General features: G+C 56.1%; 1 protein-coding gene across 1 annotated transcript; it reads left to right on the top strand.

The window, feature by feature from the left end:
- The first annotated feature begins 1,622 nt into the window (after positions 1-1,622).
- Positions 1,623-26,233, top strand: LOXL1 (lysyl oxidase like 1). The gene is made up of 7 exons (XM_044764555.2): positions 1,623-3,227; positions 17,137-17,245; positions 20,349-20,486; positions 20,996-21,152; positions 21,749-21,844; positions 23,753-23,868; positions 25,888-26,233. Exons 1-7 carry the CDS (start codon positions 2,093-2,095, stop codon positions 25,892-25,894), a joined length of 1,758 nt encoding a protein of 585 aa, XP_044620490.2. The 5' UTR covers positions 1,623-2,092; the 3' UTR covers positions 25,895-26,233.
- The last annotated feature ends 782 nt before the right edge of the window (positions 26,234-27,015 follow it).

Below are 27,015 nucleotides of genomic sequence, written 5' to 3'. Positions count from 1 at the left end.
TGAGGCAGCCCCTGTCCCCCTGCCTGGCTTGAGAAGAGGGGTCCTGCGTTCTCTACTCTGGGCCAGTGGGGCTCCCCCTACCTCACAGCCATCCTCTGTCCTCCCTCCATTCCTCCTCTTCCCTTCCCCTCCCCGCCAGGGGTACCCTGAGGCCTGTTTCCACTTCTCCTCCTCCTCTCCTGGTGCTGCTGCCCATCTGGCGGGAGGGCCCTACAGGACCCCAGAGATTCCAAGCAGCTGAGGCCAGCACTGCAGGGGGCAGGCAGGAGGGAGGGAAGGCTTAACCCTCCAGGTCCCGGCCCTCAGTGAGCCTGGCTCAGCATCTGGCTTGGTGTCCTCAGCCAAACTAGCCAATCCTCGCAGGAGGCCTGTTTGGAGTCAGACCAAACCCCACACTGGGGAGCTGAGGGGCCTGTGTTGAATGGTTGCTGGCTGGATTATGAAGGTAGACAGATGCCCCAAGTGACCTGACCCAAGCCTCCCCCTGAGGCACAGCGCTACGGGTGAACAAATGCAGGCTGGCAAGGATGAGGGGGCAGGGGTCCAGAGTCCCCAAGGAATGTCCACTCTAGCTGTCTCCTTCCAAGGTGGGCTCCAGGAGTTTCCAGAAGGGGAATCTGCAGGGGCCAAGTTAAGAGCAGGTTCTTCATACTTGGTGTATAAGCACAAGAGGGGAACTTCTGCCCTCCAGTTGCCAGGAGCAAGGCTGGAGAAGGCAGCCCAGGGGAGGCATTGAGAGTGTGATTTCTTGGACACCAAAGTGTTCAAGCTTCTGGGACTCCTCCTATCTCTGTTGTCCCCAGAGAGAACAGAGAACCTCCCAAAGCACTCTTGGGGACCATTTGGTCTAATCCTCCATTGATCAGATGTGGCGACTGGATCAGAGAGAGGAAGGAACTTGCCCAAGATCACCCAGTAACTTAATGACAACAACAGGACTAGGCCCACTTCTCCTGAATCCCCCTTTCCGCTGTTCTATGCTTACAGTGCACAATGCCTCACAAGGACCCCTTTCCGACATCAAAGACAGCCTCTGTGTTTCATTGGAGCCATGTGCATATTCAGGTTATTTCCAGGTTATGTTGACTCAACAGATGCAGGACACAAACCACACAGGACAGGTGAGAAGATGATCTCTCCCATGATTTCACAAATTCTATTCAGCACAGGGGTGTACCCCATTCTACAGACCCGGAGAGTAAGACCCAGAAGAACGCCAAGAGGGAAAAGGCTGAAGCTCCAGCCCCTTTGGACTCAGGTCCAAAGAACTGACGGTCCAGAATTAGAGGGTGGCTCAGCTGGGGTTCAACATCTCCCCAAGGAGGCCCACCAACAAGAAGAGTGTCTCTTAGCATTGGCTTTAGGGAATGGGGGTTCAGGGGTCCTTGGCAGAGTCTGGAGTGGACAGGAGCTAGGGGCTCATTCAAGCCCAAACAAGAAGCCAATAAATAAGGTGAGACCAGGGATGCTGAGTCCAAAGCAGGGAGAAATGGCCAGAGAGATGCTGACACCCCAGCCCTGATCTGCCTGCCAGGACCCCACTAACCAGGCCTGAGTCCCCAGAGGCTCCCTCCCACTCCCTGTCTCATTCCCTTCCTGAGAGACAGGTCTTTGGCTTGGCTGGGGGCTCCAGGGACCGAGGGAGCACAGCAGCTGTGGCACAGGCCACATAGCTAAAACCCGGCGGGCCATAGGGCCCCGCGGAGGAGGCCCCAGCAGGCAGACCAGGCTGCCCGACACCTCCCAACGCTCCCAGCCTCTTGCTTATTCATTCAGAGTGGGAAAGCGCCTGCCCAGCGGCCAGCCAGTGCCGGGCTGGCCATGTAAGGCCCCCAGGCAGTCTTGCCTGCCCGGTGCCCTGCGGAGAGCCTCGTGCAGCCCTGGGCACCGCCCCTGCCCTGCCCTGACCCCTTGGCCTCGAAATGCTGTCATCGGAGGAGCCGTCCCGCTCGGGACAAGGCCAGGATGGACAAAGCTAGAGCTGGGGCAGGCAAGGAGCCGTCCTGTCCTCGAGACCGTGGAAAGAGAAGCACGCACAGGAGGCCACTCCTGAGAGCCTCTCGGTCCACCAGGCCTCTGCAGAGGGGCCACCATGGCTCTGGCCCGAGCCAGCGGGCAGCTGGGGGCCCTGGTGTGGGGCGCCTGCCTCTGCGTCCTGGTGCACGGGCAGCAGGCGCAGCCGGGGCAGGGCTCAGACGCGGGGCGCTGGCGGCAGCTGATCCAGTGGGAGAACAACGGGCAGGTGTACAGCCTGCTCAACTCGGGCTCAGAGTACGTGCCGGCCCGGCCTCAGCGCGCCGAGAGTAGCTCCCGGGTGCTGCTGGCGGGCGCCCCCCAGGCCCCGCAGCGGCGCAGCCACGGAGGCCCCCGGCGTCGGCAGGCCCCGTCCCTGCCCCTGCCCGGGCGCGTGGGCTCGGATACCGTGCGCGGCCAAGCGCGGCACCCCTTCGGCTTCGGCCAGGTGCCCGACAACTGGCGCGAGGTGGCCGTCGGGGACAGCACGGGCATGGCCCGGGCCCGCACTTCGGTCTCCCAGCAACGGCACGGGGGCTCCGCCTCCTCGGTCTCGGCCTCGGCCTTCGCCACCACCTACCGCCAGCCGCCCTCCTTCCCGCAGCAGTTCCCCTACCCGCAGGCGCCCTACGTCAGCCAGTACGAGACCTACGACCCCGCCACGCGGACCTACGACCAGGGCTACGTGTACTACCGCAGCGGGGGCGGCGGCCTGGGCACGGGGACGGCGGTGGCCTCGGCGGGGGTCATCTACCCCTTCCAGCCGCGGGCGCGCTACGAGGAGTACGGCGGCGGCGAGGAGCAGCCCGAGTACCCGCCGCAGGGCTTCTACCCGGCCCCGGAGAGGCCCTACGCGCCGCCGCCGCCGCCGCCCGCCGACGGCCTGGACCGCCGCTACTCGCACAGCCTGTACCACGAGGGCACGGCGGGCGTCGAGCAGGCCTACCCCGAGCCGGGCCCCGACGCCGCGCAGGCCACCGGCGGCGCCTACGGCGGCGACCCCCGCCTCGGCTGGTACCCGCCCTACGCCAACGTGCCGCCCGAGGCCTACGCGCCGCCGCGCGTGGAGCCGCAGCCCCCGTTCCGCGTGCTGGAGCCGCCCTACCTGCCCGTGCGCAGCTCGGACGCGCCCCCGCCGGGGGGAGAGCGCCCCGGCGCGCAGCAGGGCCGCCTCAGCGTGGGCAGCGTGTACCGGCCCACCCAGAACGGTCGCGGTGAGTACCGTCCGCCGCCCCGCTGTCCGCCCGCCTGCTCACTGGTGAACCCTCCTCTGTCCTCTAGCGAAGGCCTCCCCGGAGCTGCTAAGGCAGGACCCCCTCCCCCTCAACAGTCCCAGTGCGTCCCACCTCCCAGTCTTCCCCACGTCCACGCATCGTCAGTGCCAGGATTTGGCCGGGCACGCCTGGGCTCTGATCCTGGCTTGGTGCGTAAGGGGTGGAGGGACTGGCTTTGGAAGAAAGCACTTTCCAGACATGGCTTGGGTCATTTGGGGACAAAGGGAAGGAGCCCTTCTCCCTACCTCTCCCGCATTCCAGTCGGGGCCTGTCCTCAGCCCTGGGGATGCCTCTGTCCCAGCCTCACAGGGTGCCGCAGGGAGCAGCAGGGTCGAAAAGGCGTTGGGGATGCCTCTGGAGTGTGGCACGTTCCGTTCCGGCACCATCACCGGGTGTGTGTGAGCTTGGCCTGAATGGCAGAAGGTTAGAGGCAGGAGTCCAGACTAGATGACCAGTAAGGAGTCCGCTCAAGGCAACACTGCAAGACCTGGACTAGAGAGGCGAATGGCACAAAATTTCATGGGGTGCCAAAAAACTCAGTAATCAAAATAAGTAATCTTTTAATGCATTTTTTAGATCAGAAATAATGCAAAAAAAATGATGAAAAAATATCCACATTTTGAATAGAATCAGTAACGGTGCCGTGCCAAGCCACATTCAAACCTGAGGCAAACTGAAAAATCAGCAATACTGATCCTGTCTCTGTTTGAAATTTTGATGTTTTGTTCATCACATTTTCTGCATTAATTTGAATTTTTACAAATCTTGCCTCAAATATTACTTATCTTGGTTATTGAGGTTTTGGGCACACTTAAATTTTGTGTCCCAGGCCAGTGGCTCACTCACGTCCCTCAGCTCACCCTGGTCCTGGTCCTAGAGGCGAGTTCCAGGAGACAGCTGTGGACAGGCCTCTCTGGATTTTTTTTGGCTTGGGGGGCAGTGGAGAGGAAGATAGGACCTAGTCTTGGGAAGGCCCAAGCCATGTGCACTCAAGGACACAGTAGAGGGGGCAACCTTCCTTCTTCAGATGAACAAGTCCCCATGTGCTGTCAGCAGGCGGGCTACTGCGGCAAGGGCCCACCAGTGGTCTGGCCGGGACTGGATGGTTATGCTCTGCTGTCGTAGAATTCCCCTTCCTGTTTCTGTCTCTGCAAATCCAAAGTCAGCTTCGGTCAAGGTTTTCCATTCAGTCCCCAGTGCACATGGGTTCCACCCCTGCCTTGCCTCTTTCAGGCTACAATCAGTGCTCTGATTCTCTGCTCCACACTTAGGGTGCTGTGCCAGGCCCACTAGGTGAGGGCTGAGCCCTTCGCGGCCCAGCGGCTCAGAGGAGCCTTTGCTTCTCTGCCTGTGTGAGCACAGGAACTGCTGCCTTGTCTTCAGCCGTACCAACCTTGGGTGAGAGGCTGCCACTGCAGAGGAATGGGGGGGAGGGGGTGCTTCTCTCTCCCTAGGGACCGCTGGAGCTCAAGGCTAGGGGACAGGAGCGTCCTCACTCATAGCACCCACTCCCTCACATCCAGGGAGTAGCACTCAAGTTGCATGCTGAATCCCACTTTGAGAACCTACAGGAGGTAGATGGAGGGCCCTTCTGTGATGTGATGAAGGAGGCATCCTCCTGCCCACCGTGGCCTCGCCCACATCTGGTCCTGCTGCATCCCTGCAGCAGGGCGGATTACAATAGTGCATCAGCTGCTCCTAGAGCTCCTTGGAGGAGAGGATGTTTTATCTAAAGGGTGCTAAGATTTGGTGGTAGCTTTTCTTAGAATGCAAGACCGCAGAGTGGGGCTCAGCCAGAAGCGCCCCGCCTCTGGGCAGAGGAGAACACTCAGGCCTCAAATGCCACAGCACTGCTGGCAGAGCCAGGCCTGGGATGCAGCATCTGTGCTCCAGGCCAGTGGGTTTTCTAGGGCCCTTTTTTGGCCAGTCAGTTCTTAAGGTTCCCAGGGGACCGCCCAGGGCAAGGCATGTCTGGAATGGCGGTGCTTGGTGCTTAGCAGGGCCGCTGGCCTTGCCCTTGAGCCCCACATTCATTTGGGTTAAAGACATTTCTCCGATGAAGGTGGTATGTTAGGTGCCCAACCCCGTGTGCTGGTTTGCTCAAATCCAAACCTGCCCGGGGAGGCACAGCAGAGGGGGCACGACAGTGCTGTGATTGGGCAGGCACGGGGGATGGCTAGGGGAGCTCAGAGGAGGGGCTGCCCCAGTCAGGGGCTGGGGCTCAGGGAGGTCTTCCCAGAGGAGGTACCCAAGCATTGCTGCCAGGGATGGACGTCAGCCCCTCCAAGCTCTCCTTTCCCCAGTCATGGAGGGGATGGTGTGTGGGGTGGGAGTGGGGGCTGTGTAGGCTGGTTTGGGGCTCACAGGGAGGCCAGGGAGGAGCAGTACTGTCTCCCTCATCATTCGTTCCCCCTCTCTACCCTGCTAGGCCGGGACCATGGAAAATCCCAGTTCAGGAAGGGCCAAGCCTTGTGCTTGAGATCAGACCCCCAGGCCTGGTGTGGGAGTCCAGGGCGGATTCTCCGAGACTGACCTCATTCCTCCTGGCCACACACCCCAGGGTCTGAGGCCGGGCGCTGGCGGCCTGTGTGTGTGTGGGCGTGGACATGTCCTCACAACACCAAACACATGTGGGTACCGCCCACATCCCTTCATGTTTGGGCAGTTTCCAGACGTCTGTCTGGAGCCTGGTTTCTTCCTCGGGCGCCTGAACCCTCTTCCGTCCCACCCTCGGTGGGGGTGTCCAAGGCCTCCTCAATGCCATTGTCTCCAACTTTGAAATGTTTAACTCGAGAGAAGACGAGGAAACAGAGGCCCAGAGAGGGTCACATACTTTGCCTGGCTCTGAGCAAATCCTGCTCCCCAGGCCCGGCCGTGTCTCCTGCACTATGCCTCTCCCTCTATCACAGCCAGCCTCCCAGCCTCCTCACCTCTGCTCCTGCCTCCCTGTAGCGTTAGCTTCTCTGAGCTTGTGGTGTTAGTACCGACTAACATGACTCCAGTCCCCGGGAAAGCACACCTCTCCTCCTCCCAGGGCCTCCCCCTTACACCTCTGGCCTGATTCACTGGCTCTGGCCATCCTGTGAAAGTAACATGGAGTGGGCTGCCCTTGCCTCCTCCTGGGGCGTCTCTAATGGCTGCACTAGCCTTGCCTGGCTTGGGTCCTCCGTCCCTGACTTCACACGGCCAATCAGAGGCCAGGAGGGAGCTGTGGCTGCCTCTGCTCTGGCCCCCTGCTCCCAGCCTCTCCCTCACCAGTCCATCCTACACGTGGGGCAGATAAACCCATGTAGTACTGACCATGTTACTCTCCTGCTCAACAAGGTCTGTGGCTACCAAGGCCTTCAGGACAAAATCTAAATGCTTTAGCCTACTGCTCCAGAACCTGAGGCCCCTCCTTCCTCTCTTCTCTTCCTTCTCCCTCTCTTAGGCCTCCAAATCTCCCGTAGGGACTCCGCTGCTCCTAGGCCTAGATGTTTCATTTCCTGCACACCTGGGCAGTTTCTAGGGTACTCCCCTATCCATCTAGCCTCCTGCACCAGGACCAGACAGGACCCCTTAGACACTGAGTGTAGCTCTAGCTCCCTGCCCCTACCCCCACTGCCTGGGCTGCACCCCCACCCCAGGTCACCTACCCACCTCCACAGGGCTTGGAGTAGATGCAGGGAAGGACAGAAGCAGGCCTCCACCCAACAGGTGTCCAGAGTTAGAGCCCAAGGCAGGATGATACTAACAGCCTGGCTGAAGAGCACCTGCTGAGCTTAGTGGCTGAAATGTGCCGTTTCATTCACTTTCACAGCCCCGTGCAGAGGTGGAGAGTATGGCCCTCTGGTACAGAGGAGAAAACTGAGACTAGGGAGGTCTCACAGCTGGATGTGGCTGATCCAGAATTCAAACCAAGCCTGTCATCTCTGCATTGCACTGAGTTGACCCAGGAGGACCCTTGTTCCACCTGTGAGCCAGGTGGGGCAGTTTGAGAGCCTGGGCCGCCTCCACCAGCTTCCCGTCTCTGGGTCTTAGGTCCCCTGGCTGCACCCACAGGGGATAATTATGCTAGCATATATTGGGCACTTTATGCATCATCTCCCTTAATTCCCGCAGCAACCTCACGAGCCAGGTACCATTACTAGTCCCATTTCATAGATAAGAGGACAAACTCCTTGCTGATTGTCACACAACCTCTTAGTAGTAAAACCAGGATCTGAGTCTGCATGACTCCCCATCCTGAGTTCTCAACCACCATACATTATTTTTTTCCTAAATTTTTAGGTATTTACCTAAAAATAAATTTATTTTCTCATTCATTCCTTTGGTCATTCCACAGATGTTTGACTGCCTACTGTGTTCCAGGCACTGGTTGTGATAGGGTGAGATGGGACAGTGAGTATGCAAGGCTTGGAAGTGAAGACTACCTCCCCAGGGTGGTGGTGGTGTGAGGCCTTGTCCTTCTGCCTGCAGACTCCAGAACATTTATTTAACCAACGCTTGTATAGTTCTTAGCACGTGCCTGACACTCCTCTTGGAACTTTACAATTAGTCACTTAATCCTCATAACAACTCTAGGTATTATTATTGTCCCCATCTCACAGATGAAAAACTGAGGCCCTCAGAGGTCAAGCAACTTGCCCAAGGTCACATAACTGGTGACTGATGGAGACAGAATCACAGCTCAGCATCCCTCCTTCCTTCCCTGAAGTTGTCTCAAGTCGCTCCTTTGGAAAAAGTGGAGTCTTCAGGCCAAGGACATTATGGTAAAGGGTCAGACTGCTGTGGAGGCAGAGGGAACTGGGTCGACTTCCTCCTTCCCCATTCGGCAGTCGAAGGTCACTAGTGTCAGAACAAACAAGTAGTATCCTGGGCAGCCTCATCGCAGGCAGAATTCCTGTCTCCTCTCTTATCATCCAGTTTGCATAGCCACATCCTCTCTCCCCTGGTCCGAACTGGACTGTCCCTGCAGGAAGAGACGGCTCCTACTGTAAAGGACAACAGCAACTGACATTTACTGAACCCTTAACATGCGCCAGACACCATACCAAGCCTTGTATTTTCATTTTTTCATTTAATCCCCCCAGAAATCTTGTTAGATAGTAGTATCACCTGCATTTCACAGACAAGGAAACTGAGGCTAGAGAAGTTCCGTAACTCATCTAAGGTCTCGGAGTTCATCAGTGGCCGGGCTTAGACCCAGGCTGACTCTACCCCACTGGACTACGCCAACCTTCCCGCTGCCCCTGCTGCTCAGAGAAGGGTTTGTCTCTGTGTTCATTGTTTCCCTCAGGTCTAAAACCCCTGGAAAACCAACAGTTGAATTTTCTCCTTGAGTCTGCAGGCCCCACAGAGCCTTTTGGGGTGGTGGCAGAGCAGGCTGGGGAGTCATTAGGGGCTTCCAAGCACCAGGCTACTGCTGCACGTGGCCTGGGAGTTCTGGCCTTCCATCCCTCCTCTCATCCCGGGGGCCCCTCTCAATGTCCTCTCATCGCCAAAGGGACACCCCTCCCCAGTAGTCCCAGCCTGAGTCCACCTCATTCCTGTCCAAGCCAAGAACACACAGAAAACTCCCCAGGGCAGTGGCTGGAATGGCAGGAGAGGAAGGGCCAGGGGAGGAGGCGGGTGGTCCACCCACGCAGCCCACACCTGCTTCCAATTCCATGCCAGGCATTCCTGCGGAGCAGCAGTTAGCTAGGAGGCCGGAAGGAGAGGCTGGGTCTTGTCCCCTCCCCTGCCCTGCCCCAGCGGCCTCCTCGCCACAGGCAGCTGGCCCCAGAGGGCCTTTTTGTCTGCGTTCAGGATTACAGAGCCAGGGCTGCACCTGAGTGCCTCTCCCCCTTGCTGATGGGCACCCAGAAACTGAGCACTTCAGTATCACCTGGAACTGGGGTGATACTGGTGGCAGAATGCCAGAGCAGGAAGGGACTCAGGTGGGGAGGGCGAGGCCGGAGAGGCCTTTGCCATCAAAGCCTCAGGAGACAGCCCACCCCTCCTCCTGCTCATGGGCCAACTGGAACCACAGGCTTTCCAACTCCAAAGCGAATCCTTTTCCAAAGGAAAGGACTTTTGGAATCAGGCCCAGGCTCTGCTTGATAATGAGGTCTGTGCTTACACAGGCAGATGCCCCCAGCCGCTTTGTGGGGTGTAGGTATTTGTGCATGTGCTCGCCGAGGGCACCCAGGTGCCAGGCCTTGAGCTGGTGCAGGCAGTTCAGGGGTGCCCCGGACCCATCCCTGTCTTCACCAAGGTCTCAGCCCAGAAGCAGGATGCAGCGGCCCAAGCCCACTTCCATCTTGCCTGTCTCTCCATCTCCCAGAACATGCTGCGCACCGAGACCTAGGCCTGCAGCTGGGCGGCAGGCAAAGTCCCACCCACCCCTTCCCCCAGGGGTTCTCTTCTGGCTGAGGAGAGCAGATCTCATCTCCTGAGAAAATTTAGCCATTCAACATATACTCATTGAGTGCCTTCCTGGGTACTGGGAGCTGGGCTGGAGCTCGGTATTCATTAGTGTAAAGAAAGACAAAATCCTTGCCCCCGTGGATCTTATATTTTTATGGATAAACAAGTAATAGAAGGTGGCAAGTGCTGGGGAAAAAACAGAGATAAGTAAGGGAGATCTGGAATGTTGGGGGAGGTTGCATAGGTAGTCAGGGTGGGCCTCATGAAGGTGACATTTGAACAAAGACTTGAAGGAAGTCTTTGTAGCTCTCTGCAGGAAGAGCATTCCAGACAGAGGAAACAGCCAGTGCAGAGGCCCTGAGGTAGGAATTCCCTGGGGTTTTCAAGTGAGTTCCAGTGTCGCTAGAGCAGAACGGCTTAGGAGTGGGGCATAACAGGAGACGGGTCCGAGGCATAAGAGGACCTAGACCATGGAGGGCCTTGACCATGGAGGGCCTTGACCATGGGGGGCCTTGACCATGGAGGGCCTTGTAGGCCGCTGTGAGGACTTTGGCTTTTATTCTCCGTGCACTGGGGAGCTACTTCAGGCTTTGAGCTGAGCAGTGACATTTAAACAGGGTCCCTGGCTGCCATGCTGGCAATGCACAGTGGAGAGGCAGGCAGGAGACCAAGAGGAGGCTGGCACAGAGATCCAGGCCACGATGATGGTGGCCAGGCAGGGTGGTAACAGCAGAGGTGGTGGGAAGTCAGATTCAGGATATATTTTGGAGAGAGCTGATGGGATTTCTTATGGATTGGATGTGGGATGTAAGACAGAGGGGTCAGGCATAATGTGAAGAATTATGGTCTGTGAAGCTGAGAGGATGAAGTGGTCATAAGCTGAGAGGGAAGGCTGTGGGCCGAGTGGGTTTTGTAAGAAAAATTAAAACTTCAGGTCACGGTGAAGGGTCTGAGGGGCAGGGAGGGAACCCAGGAGACTGTGGCATGCAGGAAGGCTTCTGGAGATGGGGGCAGGCGGCACTAAGCAGAGCCTACAGCGTGGGAGGGCAGAACAGGTAGGGGCTGTGTTCATGCTGAGAAGCGTGTGAGTGAGCGAGGTGTGCAAGGAGGCGGCAGAAGGCTTGGCCGACGGGGAAGGGAGCTAACTTGCCAAAGGTGAGTGTCGGCCTCCTCCCAGCGCAGCCCGGCCTGCTTCCAGGGCAGTTCCCCCAGGTGAACACACACACACAGATCCCCTTCTCTGAGTCAGGTCCCGCCACACAGTTGAGTGAGGCCATTGCTGCCACCCGACTCTCTCTCCCCTCTCCCTGTCAGGTGGGGGCAGCAGACATGTGCTGGAAGAGGGAAGGGAGGCACAGGGTGGTGGCAGAGGGGTGGTCAGGACTAACAAGGTAGGCTTTGGGGCCTGAAGACTGTGTATCCCAGGGAGGGCAAAGCTGGGCCGTGTGTACGCGTGTGTGTGTGTGTGTGTAGCAGGGAATTCCAGGACAGGGGCACCGTGGGGTCAGAGGCCAGAGGCAGAAAAGTCCGGGTGTGCTAGAGAGCTGCCTATGGGTCTTTGGGATTAAGAGATCTGGAAGGGCAGGTTAAGGCCAGACCATAGAAGGCCTTAGCTGCCACCCTGAGATTGATCAATCTAGGCTTGATTCTGTAGACGTTGGGAAGCCATGGAAGGTTCTAGGCCTGGCTTTATGGCCATGGTAGCTACTTTCCCTGGGCTAGGATTGGCCCTTCATGGTAGGACACAGTGGATCCTACAGCCACCTTGGCTGTCTGCTCATCATGCAGGTGTGGCACCATCAGGCTGGTGCCAACAATTTAATGTGCCGATTATTAGATGATAATTTCGTAGGCTACCGAGCTGCCAGCTCCTGCCCTGGAGGCCTTCCTGGTTCATCTTTATTCCGTGAGCTTACTGCTTTCCCCACCTAGGGGCTCCTCTGCAGTCTAGCTGCGTGAGCCAAAACATCCCGCTCTGCACGTATTTCACAACTGACTGACCAGTTCCTGCTGGACATTGTTTATCCTCCAGCCCCGGGCTCAAGAGATTAAGGCCATTTTGCATTCCACTTTCCTTCATCTGCTTCTTGTGAGCAGGAGGCGTGGGGAGGAAAGATTTTGAAGGATACGAGGTTTATGGAAACCACAGAAAAGGGAAAGCCAAGAGGAAGACAGGTGAGATGTGGGCAAGCAACAGGAATGTGCCCACAGGCCCTGTGCACTGGGCAGCCTCCAGGAACCACTGAGCACAAGGGGACAGATTTCTCATAAAGCCGGAAGGATTTAGGTCAGACGGTGGGCAAATTTCCTGGCTGCTAAAGTATTGTCTGTAGAGGTTGTGAGAGGTCTTGGGTTCTTGCCCAAGGCTGGGGAATGGACTGAATAGCTCCTGAAAATATTTTAATCTCCCAAGTATTTATGGAGCCATCCAACCTGCACTCAAGGGCCAGTTAGTCCGGTCTGCCCATCACGCAGGTGGGGGAATTGAACCTAAGAAGATGGAAGAGACCTAGACAGTGGGGGTTTGGATGAGATGGCAAATTCACCTGCTTGAGTCTTTGCCACAAGACGGCCCCAGCTGGGTCCTGCCAGGGAAGGGGAAGACGATGGTCAGCTTCCCACAGAAAGCTGGCATGTGAGCCAGCCAGCAGCTCTAGGCTCAGCCTGGGTTGGGGGTGGAGGGGACAGGGTGGGCTGGGCCTGAGCACATTGGCCACCAAGAGACAGTGTGAAGGGATCCCCCACAGAGGAAGCTCCAGGGGCAGAGTGGGGATGCAGAACGCTGGTCCTTGTCCCTCAACTCTGTCTTTACTGCCCTGCAGGGTCTGACAGAGGCTTCTTCCAGAGCAGAGGCTGCCTGCAGAATGGCCTTGGGACCTGATTCACTCATGCCCGCCCTCTCCCCAGCTGAGCAGCCTAGCTTCAACCATCCCAGGGGCTTTTGCTGCCCTGTGACTCAGTGTCCCCCACAACCCTGGCCGGGGCTCTGTACAGCCTGAATCTGTATGTGCACAGCCCCCACGGTCAGCGCATTCCTTCTGGGCAAGAGCACCCACAGGGGGCCGGCCAGGGCTTCCAGCCCTGAGTGGGATAGAGGACAATCAGATCTGGATCAATGGAGGCAGAGAGGCCTGGAGAGGGCCCAGGCCTGCCCAAGATCACACAGTAGGTCTGTGACAGAGTAGGGTAAGAAGTCAGGTTCCTGTCTACCACCTGGTGCAGAAGGCAGGACACTGATGGTGACTGGGGCCTCCCTGGGTAGCCTGGGCAAGACCATCCACCCAGCCTTTGAGTGGTCAGCTCCATCCCCAAGGGTCCATCCCCAGGAGACTGGCTAGATTAGCCATGGAGGGTGCAGACTGTAGAATCTTATTTAGCAATGACAAGCAATGAGCTAGATAGATTTTAAAAGTCTACGTTGACTGAAAAATCAAGAAACAGAATGAGATCTATAAGACAATATTACTTATATACTTTAAAACTGTATACCCACATCCAACACACTGCAGATTTTAAACAGAGGCACAGATGTTCAAGGATATGTCTGAAGGTCAAAGGTGAGGATGAAAGTTAAAAATTTTATTACAAGAGAGGAGCCTTGCATAGACCAGTGATAATTGTTAGTTTGCTCTAAAATGAGAATTATGATTAATTCAGTTCTATGCATTTATTAAAATGGGAGTGTCCAAGAAAAGTTTTCATTGGAATCTACTTTATAAAGTCTCCAAGCGCCAGGTCCAAGGGCTGGATGACTCCATGTATTTTGGTAAGAGATCCCAGCCCCTCCTTAAAATTACATCCCATGACTGACATTCTCCCCGCCTTCTGATAAACCTTACCCTCTCTCAGGATCTTCCTTTAAAATGTACAATTCTTGGGATGGGGGATGAGCACATGGTCTGGTTATAACTAGACTTCATCCCACATTGGCCACCCTGCCTGGAGGGCCTGGTTGTGCCCCACCCCTACATCCACAAGCCCCTGCGCAAGCATTTCCCCAGCCCTCTTCCAGTGTCACACAACCCAACCCCACGCCCAGCCCGTGGAGGGGCCAGGAGCGCGAGCCTGCAGGCCTGGCTACTGATGGAATGCCTCCTTGGAGAGCAGGCCAGAGAAGGAGGCATTCTTCCTTCCTGGAAGAACATACCAGCTGAGGGAGGGGGCCTGCTGTTCCCAGGGGCCTGGGCAGGGGATCTGAAGGGGGTCGGGTGCCCAGCCTGAACTCCCAGCTCTTTTCCAGCAGCTTCCCCCAGGGCATTGAGGATGACAGAGATGGAATACAGTCACGGGGAGCCAGTTAGGGGAGTCACAGGACCCCTGTGATGGTCAGAGATGTAGAACAAAGAAAATAATGGAATGATTCCATTTTGCTTCTAGAAAAGGCATAACTAATCTAAAGTGAATAAAAAACAGATTCGTGGCTACCTGGGAAGGGGAAAAGCAGAGTCGGGAAGAGCGGTTTACTGGGAAGGGGCAGGCGGGAACTTTCAGGGATGGTGGGATCAGTCCATAGCTTGATTGTGGTGATAGTTATACCGTCTACACATTTGTCAAAACTTATCAAACTCTACACCTAAAATCTATGCATTTGACTGTATGTAGATTATACTTCAAAAAAGTTCATTTTTATAAAAAGAAGAATGACAAGTGGAGTCCTGGAAGGGAGTTGGGACCTGGGAGTTCCACCTGGGGCTGCCCCAATTTGCTGTGTGACCGTGGGCAAATTCGTTGCCTTCTCTGAGCCTCAGTTCCCTCCAGCACCTGTGTATGCCCTGATGGGCTTGCAGGGTACAGGGTGTGGCACATGCTCATGGATGATTGGAAGGTAAAGTATTAAGCCACTAACCATTCAAGAAGCTTGCCTGAGAAAGGCTGATGGATGGGGCAGTCAGTCAGCTCCAGTGCATGGTATGTTGCCCCACTGAGCGGGTAAGTGGGACCCAGGCCCTGCCCTCAGGGAACGCATAGTCTGGAGGGGAGTAGACACAGGCAAATATGATGAAATCTAATTATAGATCAATACAGATCTAGTAGTGAGAAAGGAGAAGTGTGTGCAGCCTGGAATGTCACTGCCAGTCAGGGAAGACTTCCTGGAGCAGGAGGCGCCTGCCTAAACCTAAGATTCCTCAACAGTGAGGGGAGGATGGTCATCTGTGGCCAAGGTCAGGGCTCAGATGGTGACCAGCAGCTCTGAGGTGTCTGTCCTTAGTCTTCTTCCTGAATCCCCACATGTAGACGCTACAAGTGCCCTTCCCCCATGGCTCTGGAGCTTGCAAAACAAATTCACTCCACTTGGTTATAATAAAAAAGGATTGACAATGTGAAAGCAGTTCTTTTTAAGGTGCTTTTGTTGTTTTTTTTTTTAAGTACAGAGCTTTTAGTCCATCAACAATGAGTCTGAGGTTCAGAGTTGTTGATAGGTATCAAACCTCAGTGTGTGGCCAGGATTAGAGCTCAGGGTGACCATAGGGCTCAGTCAGAGGCCAGGAGTGGCACCAGCCCTCGCTGGCCCTGAGTACCCCTGGCCTCTTTCTCAGCTGGCTCTTCTAACTTCCCTGGACTGCACAGCCAACTCATGGAATGGCCTAGAGAGGAACGGTCGGGCCAGAAAAGCTTTGTGGAGCCATCTGTGCAGTGTTTATTGAAACCGGGCCTGGAGTGGGGGAGGCGGGCTGTCTGGTGCCAAATGCTGGGTCTCGTGAGGCTTCAGGCCCAGCTGACCTACCCCAACATGTTGCTGAGGGAAAGGCACTGTGATGATGGCTAAGGGGACCATTCCTGTCTTCCTCACTTTTCCCCTAGAGGCTTCTGGGGACCAGAGTGTAAGGGCCAGCTTGGCCCTGAGGTGGCCCCTTGCTCTGAAGGCCCGGGGATCCCTTGGGAATGACTGCAGGCATTCCTGGGGGCTTGAGTAAGAGGACTGAGGCTGGCCAAGACGGCCCCCGTCAGCCAGGAGCCACCTCATCCTCACCCACCCCTGTGCTCCAAGCTTCCTCTTCATTCCCAGTAGGTGAGATCACGCTGGCTGCTCCCGCGTGAAGCCTGGGCCCCAGGGTGAGCAGCCTAGGGTCTGGGAGCCCAAGGGATGTGTGTGTGAGAGGTGGCATGCAGGCAGACACTTCTGTGAAAGGCTTAGAAGCCAGAGTCCTCCTCTGCCTTATCTTCTGGACCTAAAAGCTGACAAGACCGTTTTGGCAGCAAGAGGAGGGTGCTGGAAGCCTGTCTGCGTGACTCAAGCCCCCTCACTGTGCTTGCCCCCCACCAGCAGAGGGCTTGAAAGAAGCTAAGAGGAACTTACAGCCTCATTTTATCATTTATCTGCCAGAATCCCTGAAGCCTGAGAGAGGAGGGGACATAGAGGCCCCTGCCCACTTCCCTTTAAGTCGGTAGCAGAGCTGAGATGGAGCCCAGGGCTCTGGGGTTTCCCCGCCCACCTCCCATCCCACCCTATGCCCCACCGCTCCCACATTCCCACCATCAAGTTCATTTCTTCTTCTTCCATGCGGATGGGGTCTGGACTCCTGAATTTGGTTTCTGCTTATTCCTAATAGCTCTCACTGGGACTAACTTATGTACATAGAGGGCGCAGGCAGAATGTCAGACCCCCTGGCTCTAGCACCATGTGATCACAAGGCTGGAGTGGACTGCAGACTTCCCCTGGGCCCTGGGCCCTAGGCCCCGCAGGGGAGGGAGCAGGTTGGAGGCCAGAGGCTGCAGACAGGGGAGGGCCTGGTCAGGTCTGGGGGGCCAACGGCAGGAAGAAAAGAATCCTGAGAAGGTTGGGCTGGGCGCCCAGGCTGAGAATCCTGCCTGGTCAGCAGCCTGCTGTGGGGATGTGTTTTCCTGCTAGCCCACCCCTTCCTGCCCTCTCCACTGCTGCCAACCGCCATTCACCTGGCTCTGCCCACGAGCCTTCCTGGACCCACTCTGGGCCAGAAGCCCAGGGCTTTCTTGGTGGTTCACAAAGAATGCTGGCTGCAGGGGTGAAAGGAGCAGAGGCGTCAGGGGCTGGTGCCCAGAGGCCTGGGGAATAAGGACATGGAGGGGAGTGTCTCCGTCAGGAAATTACTTGGTTCACTCAGTCCTGCCTCCAGGCCCTTGTTCATGCTACTGCTCCTCCCAAGAATACCCTTTCCTCTTCTCTGGCTCTCCAAATTCTGCCCTGTCTCCCAGATCTTGCTCGTGTGCCAGCTCTGCCAGGGGTCTCAGCGGCTCCCACAGCATGGAGCCCCAGAGGTGAGCTTCTGCTCCCTGACCTCACACCTGTGCCCAGGGAAAATGGTTCCAGTCACACACCTAGCTCAGGTTGGGAGGCTTCCAGGAGAAGGTGACAGCCTGTGTAGAAGAATGGCAAAGGGTGTTGGGGGTTGGGGAGGTCTCTGGGCATTGACCGTGGCCAGCCTGACCCTCCTCAATGCCATGCTCTTCCTCCCTCCTCCCTCTTTCCCATTGCCCACTCCAGGTCTCCCTGACTTGGTCCCGGACCCCAACTACGTGCAAGCATCCACGTACGTGCAGAGAGCCCATCTGTACTCCCTGCGCTGTGCTGCAGAAGAGAAGTGTCTGGCCAGGTAAGGAGCTGAGGGCGAAGCCTGGAGTGTCAGGACAGTTCCTGGGAGTCATCCAGAACCCATGCTCATGCTAGCCAGGCTGCCTGCAAGCTGCATGCCCCTGGCTAAGCGTCTGAGCCTCTCAGGACCCTGACCGTTTCATCTGTGAGCCTTACCTGCACCAAAGCGGGGGGGGTGGCGGGCGGGCGGGGAGGGAACAAGCAATTATCTGATATTGCTGTTTGCATCACTATATGAGGAACTTCACTTTTGCCATGGTATTTAATCTTCACACTGGCCCTGAAGGTATATGCTGCCCCATCAGGAAACTGGGAGCAATAAGAGGAACTAAAACCTTTCTTATCTGAGCTGCCTCATGAGAAGGTTCCTCATGGGGAGCCCAGGGTCCCAATACTCCCACAAGGGCCCTGGGAAGTCCTATCAGGGGAGGAGCCTTCTGGATAGAGGGCAGGATTATGGAGCTATCACCAGGGAGGACAGCTGTGGCCTCCGCTGGCCCAGGCTGCCTCTGCTTGGGTCACAGCAGGGGCAGGGGTCATGGGTGACAAAGGCCTTAGTTATGGGTTGCACTGGAGAGAGGAGAAGAGGACACCAGTTTACAGGAACCCAGAAGGTGAGCATAGCCAACTCTCCATTATTCCTGGGGGATTCTGCTTCTGAATTTATTAACAGCGAATGTTCTGTTCAGATGTGTATGCTTTGGGGACATCTCTCTGTGCTAGAAGAACTAGTTAAAGATTGTATTGCCCTACGTCTTTTGTTGACATCCCTCTATATTGAAAGCACCTATTTTGGGTAATCATTTGCTTTTTTTTTTACATTTGAATTCTGTTTACTTTCACTTTTTGGAATCTAGGAAGCCCTCTGGAATCTAACATTTTCTCAAGTATGGAACCTCTAGTCCACTGCCATTCAGAATAGCTGACCACAACTGTTCTCTCTGTAACAAGATAAGGAGCTTGCCCTAGAACGTAACTCAACTCACTGCTTTCTTCATCCAGAAAGTTCTGCTTCAAAAAACAATAGTGTCAGCTGAACTAAGCAGTGTGATTAGTGATGTAGTTGATTTACATGCTGGTACAAGTTCCTTGTCTTATTATAGCCTGGCAATAAACAATGCGTGAACTGGCCCGGGTCCAGGGACCACACATTGAGTACCACTCAGTCACCTGCCCATTCAGGTCTTGTCTCCATTGTCCCTGGGAAGACAGCATAAGGATAATGCTCCTGCTGCCATTCCTTCAGTGGTGAGGAGCGCTCAGCCTCCATGGCAGTCCATTGAAGCTGAGTTTTGAGGAGTTTGAGTCAAAGCCAGACTTAATCAGCCCATCTTCATGGAGCATCCCATGTGCCAGACCTGAGCTTCCAGATGGGCTGGGGAGGAGGCAGGCAGGGCTCTGCCTGGGGGATATCCTGGGCTAGCTGGAGAGAGTGGCCACTCACCCACGCCCCGATGACAGAACCAAGCAACAGGGAGTGGGAGGAGAGCTAGAATGAGCAGTTTGCAGGCTGGAGCTGTGTGAGGTCAGAGAAGGGAGAGGTCTGCAAGGTCTGAGGCACCGGAGGAGGCTGGGTGGGGATACAGACCCAGAAAGTGCAGCAGAGCTGAAGCCCTGGAGTGGTAGGGCCCTCAGAGGCCATTGAAAGTGTGGGCTGCAAACTGATGCCAGTTCACAGACAGCAGGCAGAGCCCAGACGAGGGAAGGGACTCACTCCAAGTCTCACCATGAGCTTGTGGCCACGCTGGGCCTAGAACCTAGATCCTGATGGTTTCCCACGGTGTGCTGAGCCGAACAGAAGGGCAGGGTTTAACTGAACAGAGGGAAGGAGGATGTTTTGTTCCAATCCAGACACAGACAGATTCCAAGCCTTCCCTAGACAAGGCCAAGAGCCTTACGTCCTGGCAGACAGGAGCCTGTACCGCCTGTTGTCCAGACATCCTCTCAGAGAGAGCTAATCCCCGTGACTGGCCACCTCCTGCCTCTGGCCTTAAGACCCAGACCTTAATGAGTGCCAGGGAAGTGCCCCTGGGGCTGGCCACGACAGCTGTCTGCAGTCAGCTGAAGAGGGGAGGAGCCTTCAGCCAGCCCTCCTGGTGTGTGTGTGTGTGTGTCTGTGTGTGTGTCTCTGTGTGTGTGTCTGTGTATGTGTCTGTGTCTGTGTGTGTGTGTGTCTGTGTGAGCATGCGCCCTCACTGCTGCCCCTCATTCCTTTCTCTTTTTATTTCTCTTCTCTCAAGGCCCATCTCAGTTGGGAACTGGGGTCAGTGAGTGAACTGGGAGCAGGCAGTCTGCCCTAGGCTGGGGTTCCCTGCACAGAAAGGGGCAGGTCACTGGCCCTGAAGCCACTCAGTCAGGGAGTGACGGCCTAGTCTTACCAACCTAGCTCATGTGGTATCAGGTTTGCTGCAGGCAGTGCTCTTAAAGCTCTCAGGCAGTCAGGATTCCTGTAAGTGGGGCAATCAGGGCAGACTTCCTGGAGGAGGGGGCCTGAGTTGAGTCTAGGAGGCTGGGTAAGTTCTTGATCAAGCAAACGGCATGGGCAAAAGTACAGATTAGTGAAAGAGTTATGTCCATTTGGGAAACAGTGTTGGAAGCTGGAACCCAGGGTTTGTGGGGGAGCCGAAGGGCAGAGAGGACCAGGAAAGTGAAGAGGATTTGACATTGAAGAGCCTGAGTCTGTTTCTTAGGCCCACACCCAAGACATGGCATACTTCAGTCAACACTTAGGGCTCTGTCTGGAGAAGGAAAAACTTACCAGAATATCCTTGATAGGGCCATTTTTAAAAAGCTCTCCAAAGATTTTGATGTGCCCCCACCCCCAGGGGCTGTCCTCAGCTGAGAGTCACCTGCAGTCATTAGAGGGCCATTCTCGGGCTGGATGCTCTTTAGAAAGACTCCAGTGGCAGCTGCTAGCCACATGATGGAGACCAGAAAGGAGGGGACAACCAGGCCTGGGTGGAGGTCAGGATAGAGGGGGAGAGGCCTGAGCCTCTGCCACAGTGCAGGGGTCAGATGTAAGGATCTTCAGGGACAAGTCGGCCTTCTGGGTGTCAGTGTCATGATACCCAGCCCCACTCTGGTCTCCCCACCTGTCGCCACAGCACAGCCTATGCCCCGGAGGCCACCGACTACGACGTGCGGGTGCTGCTGCGCTTCCCCCAGCGCGTGAAGAACCAGGGCACGGCAGACTTCCTCCCGAACCGGCCGCGGCACACCTGGGAGTGGCACAGCTGCCACCAGTGAGTGGACTGGCCTGCCTCTCCCAGTCTCTCCTCTGGGCCAGGGGCTTTGTGTCTGAGCTCCCCTCCCCCATTAGCCTCTGGGAGGGGTAGGTGCTGGTGGGAGGGCCCTGGTGAGGTGTTGTCTGCCAAGAATCCACCTTTGGGGCAAGAGTTTCTCAGAGGAGCCATAGCAAAAGCTGGACTGGAAGATGGGACATAGAAAGATCAGTCTCGATAAGGGACGGAAATGTCTAGAATACAGGGCATTGCCCAAGGGAGGCCAACACAGGTAGGACCCCAAAAGCAAATGAGGAGTCCTGAGGAGGTGCTCTCCTGGGGCGACACGGCTAGGTGGGGACACCAGAGATGCTGCCCTGTGGCACATAGGGGAGGAAGGAGCCTCAGGAGCCTAGACTGGTCAGGAGGCTGCTCACAGCAGGGTGCCCGGGCCCATCTCAGGAGGGCAGTGGGGTGGGAAGCCCAGGGTGACCAGGCTCTATTCTCCCCCCTCCTCTCCTCTGCCCAAGACATTACCACAGCATGGACGAGTTCAGCCACTATGACCTGCTGGACGCAGCCACAGGCAAGAAGGTAGCCGAGGGCCACAAGGCCAGCTTCTGCCTGGAGGACAGCACCTGCGACTTCGGCAACCTCAAGCGTTACGCCTGCACCTCTCACACGCAGGTTGGGCTAGAGAGGTGGGGCAGGGCCACAGGAGTGCGGGATGGAGCCCCACCCAGAGGAGACGGGGAGGCTGGGCCAATCTGAGGACACGCTAGTGCCAAGAATCCCAGCTGCTCAGCTCAGTCAGAGTGAGGGTTTTCTCGCCAGTCCTCAAGCCACCACAGGACCCCGTGGGTACTGCCCTCCACCCCTGCCCAGGCCCCTTCCTGTATCATTCCCAGGTGTGTCTGCTCATGGAAAGAAAGGAACATTCCAGTGACATCTAGATGGCATGATGTTCCATTTGCCTATTTGTCTACCCAGATCCATCTTTCTGTCAGTCTGTCCAAACATCCACAGAATGTCCATCCTGCCTGTCTTTCTCTTTATCTATTCCTCCCTCCTTCATTTCATCCTTCCCATATGTCTGTTATATCTCTCTATTGTCTTTCTGGTCCACCTACCCAGTGGGCTTAGAAGGGCAGAACCAGTCTGAGCGGCTGCCCTGGGCGAGGGTGGAGGTGAAGCATAAGGAGGCCCCAGGCTGCTGAAGTGGGCATGGGGTGGCTCTGAGGAGTACACAGCACCCCAACCTCTACTCCTGTCCCTTTTCCCAGGGCCTGAGCCCAGGCTGCTATGACACTTACAATGCGGACATCGACTGCCAGTGGATTGACATAACCGATGTGCAGCCCGGGAACTACATCCTCAAGGTGGGCTTCCTGGTCTGGGGCAGTCCCTCCAACCTACAGCTCATGCTCATTGTTGCCCACCTCTGAGATCTGCTTCAGCCTCTGGGTGTGCTTCCTCCGCAGCTGCTGAGCTGCTGATGATGTTCTGGAGGTCTGCGCTTCCCATCCAAAGGTCTTAGCGTCAGGTAGACACAGCCTCTTTCCATAAAGACACCAAGGAACCTTCTGCCCAGGTGTGGTGAGCTAGAGGAGGTGGTGACTCTGTCTTCCCTAAGTGACAGAGGACGTGGAGAGCCATGTAGTCCATCCTCCTGTCTGGGGGAAAGGCAGGCTCTGTGCCATCTGGGAGAGGACACTGCCCTTTTCTGAGAGAGATCCTCAGCTCCTCACAGTGACCCCTGCAGAGCCACGGGCTCCTGTGCCCAATAGTCCCTTCTGGCCTGAACCCCTCCTCCAGGTATCCTCACTCCAGTGCCCCCTCCCTTGGCATGGACAAGTAGAAAAGCATGGTAAGGGCACATAGCCCTTGGGGCCAGCCCCGTGGCCCAGTGGTTAAGTTTGCGCACTTGGCTTTGGAGGCCCGGGGTTTTGCCAGTTCCGATCCTGGGCGTGGACATGGCGCCGCTCATCAAGCCATGCTGAGGTGGCATCCCACACAGCATAGCCAGAAGGACCTACAACTAGAATATACAACTGTGTACTACAGGGCTTTGGGGAGAAGAAGAAGGAAAAAAAAGGAAGATTGGCAACAGATGTTAGCTCAGGTGCCAATCTTTAGGGGAAAAAAAAGGGACACACAGCCCAATGTGGGACATCCATGCAGGCTACATGGGGGCTCAGTCCTCATGACCTCACCTGAGGAAGCCAAATCTTGTCATGACCTCACCTGAGGAAGCCAAATCCCAGCCTCCTCTGAGCAAGTGCAAAGCGAGGGTGGGGCTCATTCTGCCAGGTCCCCTGGACCCACTGCTCCACATCAAAGTTCAGTAAAGGAAGGGCAGTGAAGACGGGCTGCTGGAGGGGCTCCCTTCACAACACAGCAGCCCGGAAGCAGCTGGTTGCAGCCCCATCCTGAGCACCTCTCAGCGGGCTCAAAGTGGCCTCTGCTCAGCCTCACCCAGGGGCCAGGTTGTCAAGGGTATTCTTTTCCTTCCCTCATTCATCCACCCACCAAACACGTACAAAGGCCCCTCTTGAGTTCTGGGCCCCAGGGGATTTGAGCTGCATAAGTAATGTGCAGTTCCTGCCCCAAAGGAATGCACCAGGATTTAAGAGGAACGTCATTGCATCTGTTCTTAAATGTTCTGCAAATAAGGTGGTATAGCCTACCCCAGTGGAGCCCCACCCCCACCCCCAATTAATCCAACATTTAAAAGGTTTCCTTGTGTCCCAACAGCTCTCCTTCAGACAGGTTATGCTTGGGCCATCATCTCAATGAGTGTCAGGTTCCAGGGCAGAGTTGCCACCTGGCACCGGACAGGCCTTCAACAGGTCATCTAGATAGGCATGCGTGGTGAAGGAGTGCAAGCCTCAGAGTCAGGGATCCCTGCCTGGCCCCTCACTCACTGCTGTGTTCCCTAGAGCAGTGTCTCGACCTTTCTGACCCTGAATGCCCCATGTGGGGCCCGCTGGTCTGGGCTCTGGCTCTGGGGAAGCTTCCCGTCTTCTGATAAGGGTGATCCAATGATGTTTTCTTTGACTGTGAGATGTCTCTTCTTTCGTCTCTCTGTCTCTCTCTATCTCCCCATGTCTCTCCAGTGTATCTCTGTCTCTGTGTCTCTTGGTCTGGCATGGTCTTTCTCCATTTCCCTGTGTCCCTCTCTCTGTCTCATCTGTGTCTGTCTGTCTGCCTCTCCACCACCTTCCCTGGTGACCAAGTGAAGTGAAGCCCCCGACCAGATCCCTTTTCCCTCTGTTCCCCTTCTTCAGGTGCATGTGAACCCGAAGTACATTGTTTTGGAGTCTGACTTCACCAACAATGTGGTGAGATGCAACATCCACTATACAGGTCGCTATGTTTCTGCAACAAACTGCAAAATCGTCCAGTAAGTGCTTGCCCACCACTCTCCCTGCTCCAGCCCCTTTCCTCCCTGGGGAGCAGGCAGGGCCACCTGAAGTACATAAGATACCTGCACTCTGGGTCACCTTGACGGCCAAACACAGCTGCCTTCAGGCCCAGCCCACAGGCTCAGCAGGAGGAACCTTGTCCATGCCAACCCTAAATCGAGTGCTCATGGTGGGGCTCAGGCCTCAGGTGTTGATCTGGGCTGCGGCTCCCTAGATTCTCAAGTGGAAACCAGCAAGAGGCAGCATAGTTGAAGGTGCATGGGCTCTGCCATCCTGGTTCTGTGACTTCCTCGCTCTGTGACGCTGGGCAGTTCACCTCACTTCTCTGAATTGCCTTCCTCAGCCATAAAAGTGGCAATTGCCACATGGGCTTGTGAGGAGGATTTAAAGGCCTAATGTCTGTGCATGTTCAAGAACCCTTCACAGTGGTGCTCAGTGAATGGCAGCTGTGTCATCACCGGTGTCCTTATCAAATGGGTTAAATTACACAGTCCCAAATACAAGTGATTCTGCCTGGAATGAGTCATCATTGGTCCCTCGGCCCTGTTGTCAAGGGGTTTGACAAACTCTGGGCCCACGCCTTTGGCACATGGCTCCTGGGAAGGGTCCTCAGCTGTCACTGCCCCAGGCTGGCTGTCCTCAGCCTCTCTCCTGATTTCCCACATGAAGTACTTTGCAGAGGGACCTCCTGCTTACAGACTCACTAAGAAACACCACCCTACTCCGTATGAATTTCAAATATTTGATCAGGTCAAAGCAACTCTTCCATTTAAAAAAAGAGTAGTCCTAGAGCTTTAGTCCATCAGCTGGGGCACAAATGGCAGAGATTCCAAGGCCCAGAGGAGCATCTTCCCCAAAAGTGTGTACTTATTACTGGTTGACAGGTATGAGAGGTTTAGCCCATGAGCAGGGTCAGGGCTCAGTGTGTGACCAGGGTCAGGACCTGCTTACAGACAGCCGTTTCACTGCTGGCTGCTACCACTAACCTGACTGCTCACAGCCCCCACCACACCATATGTACTAAAAAGGAGAACAGCAGCCTCTAGTTCAATACAGAGACTAGGCTCCTCATAGGCAGAATTAGATCAGATTATCCAGGTCACAGACTGTGTTTGTAACGACTGACTCCTGCCCCCTCCCTAGCAACTTAGCTCTTTCAGTGGGTTTCCAGCACTGTCTCACTTCTCAGGGCCTGTCTCATTCAGGCCTTCAGAATTCAGGGGACACCTAAATGGTAGAGGTTTTCTGGGATGCAATTCTAGAGAAGGAGAAGAAGGGAGGAAGGAAAGAAGGAAGGGGCCTACAAGACAAAAAGGGCAGGGGGAGGGGGCGGCACAGGGAGGCAGGGAACCTCCATCGCCCTCTAGTCCCGCCTGCTGTTGGAAAAGGTGGATTGAAACAGCAGCCCCAAGCCCCCAGCTGGGTCCCCTGGGGCCTGCGGGCGCAGGGAAGGCCAAGGCCCTCTTTCTGAGCCCTTTACATAAGTGCTTGGAATGGCTCAGGTCTTATTAGAGAGTCTCTGCGACCCTGACCGCAGGCAGGCTGCAGGGCCAAGCACAGGAAGCCAGCGGATGGAGCGTTCCCAGAACGGCCATGGGACTGACGCCTGTGGGTTTCGATCATGTTTCTGAAGAGGAAAAAGGAGGCTTTTTTAAAAAAAAGCACTGAGTTAGAAAAAACAAGAAAGTATTTCCAGACGGTAGCAGCTCTGCTAATGGCCTAGAAAACAGTCTGGGACTCAGGGCACGGGGAGTGGATGGTGATGAGACCATGCCCAGGGTGGGTGGGCGAGTCTCTGAAAGCCCTCTTCCTGGAGCTGGGGCTGAGGAGTCAGCCCCTATCCCCTGAGCCCAGAGCATTGAAGGAAATGGAGGTCTGCCTGCCTGGCCATGTGGAAGAGAAGCCCTGAGCTGGGGACGCAGTGGGGGCCTTGCTGACAGTGCCTGAGGGGTCCTACCCCACAGCCTGCTGTTGACCTGCTCTCTTTCTTCCCTTAGATCCTGATCTCGGAGAGGGTGGACAGACAGCCAACCTCCCCGCTTCCCAAAGCAGGCCCTGCTCCCCAGGCAGCCTCCTGCCAGGACAAACCCGGCCCAAGGGGCCCAGCCCCCCACTCACAGGCAGGGGCAGCTGGACGCCAGGGGCATCCCTCTCTGCCGGCCTCAGGGAGCAAACGTGGACCGAAACCACAGGGATTCCGGATGCCAGGCCCAATTTTGTACTTAACTTTTCTCTACAGCGTTATTTTGTCGGTTGTTGGTTTTTATTTTTTATATTTTGGCCATGCCACAGAGCAAGATTGCCCAGGCCTGGGCTGAATAAAACAAGGTTTTTCTACTCTGTGGTTCTGCATATGGCCAGAGCGAGGCTGGGCTCAGGGGACGTCCTTGGGCTTCATCCTTCCCTAGCAGAATGTGGGGGAGGGCAGCCACCACTCTGTCAGGACCACAGCTTGACCCAGAGGGCATCAAGCCCACTGTGGAAATCCACTGGAGTTTATCCCAAGGCCAAGCCCCTAAGTGGGAAGAGGCACACAGCCCCCCGGGGGAGGGGCCCTGCAGCATGGAGTGGGTACCTCCAGCTCCTTCCCCCCTGGCTGGTCTCCTGCTCTGCTCCTCCTCCAAGCCCCACACCCCACCCCTGCCTCACCGCACACTCTCACCCTCCTTGCTCTCTCACACACTCACTCCACCAGCCACTTACTCCCTTACTCACATATCGAGCCCCTACTCAATGCCGGGCCTGTGCTGGGGCTGAGCGCACACAGGAAAATCAGTTCCTGCTCTCAGGCCTCAGGGAGCACACAGGGAGTGGAGGGGGTGCACGTCACACCTATGAGACAGCCTCTGGGCAGAATGCTGGAGCCTTCGTGTGGCAGGTGGTGTCTCCCCGGGAAAGAAACAGACAAGAGTATACTTGGCAGAGACTGGTGGGAGTGGGAGATGGGGGAGGCCCCATGGCTCCACTTCCCTCTCTCTTGCCCTGACTGTGGTATCTGTGAGGTCCTGGACACTGGGTCCGGGCAGGAAGAAGCAGAAGGAGGGCGCCTCCCTTTTCCTTCCCTTTCCACTAACCCTCAGGATACCTCTGCACTCACCTGCCTCCTGCCAGCTCCCTGCCTTCCC

Source organism: Equus asinus, chromosome 2 (genome assembly GCF_041296235.1).
Source record: "Equus asinus isolate D_3611 breed Donkey chromosome 2, EquAss-T2T_v2, whole genome shotgun sequence".
In the NCBI taxonomy this organism is placed as follows: Eukaryota; Metazoa; Chordata; class Mammalia; order Perissodactyla; family Equidae; genus Equus; species Equus asinus.
This window is presented reverse-complemented; position numbering and strand designations above follow the sequence as displayed.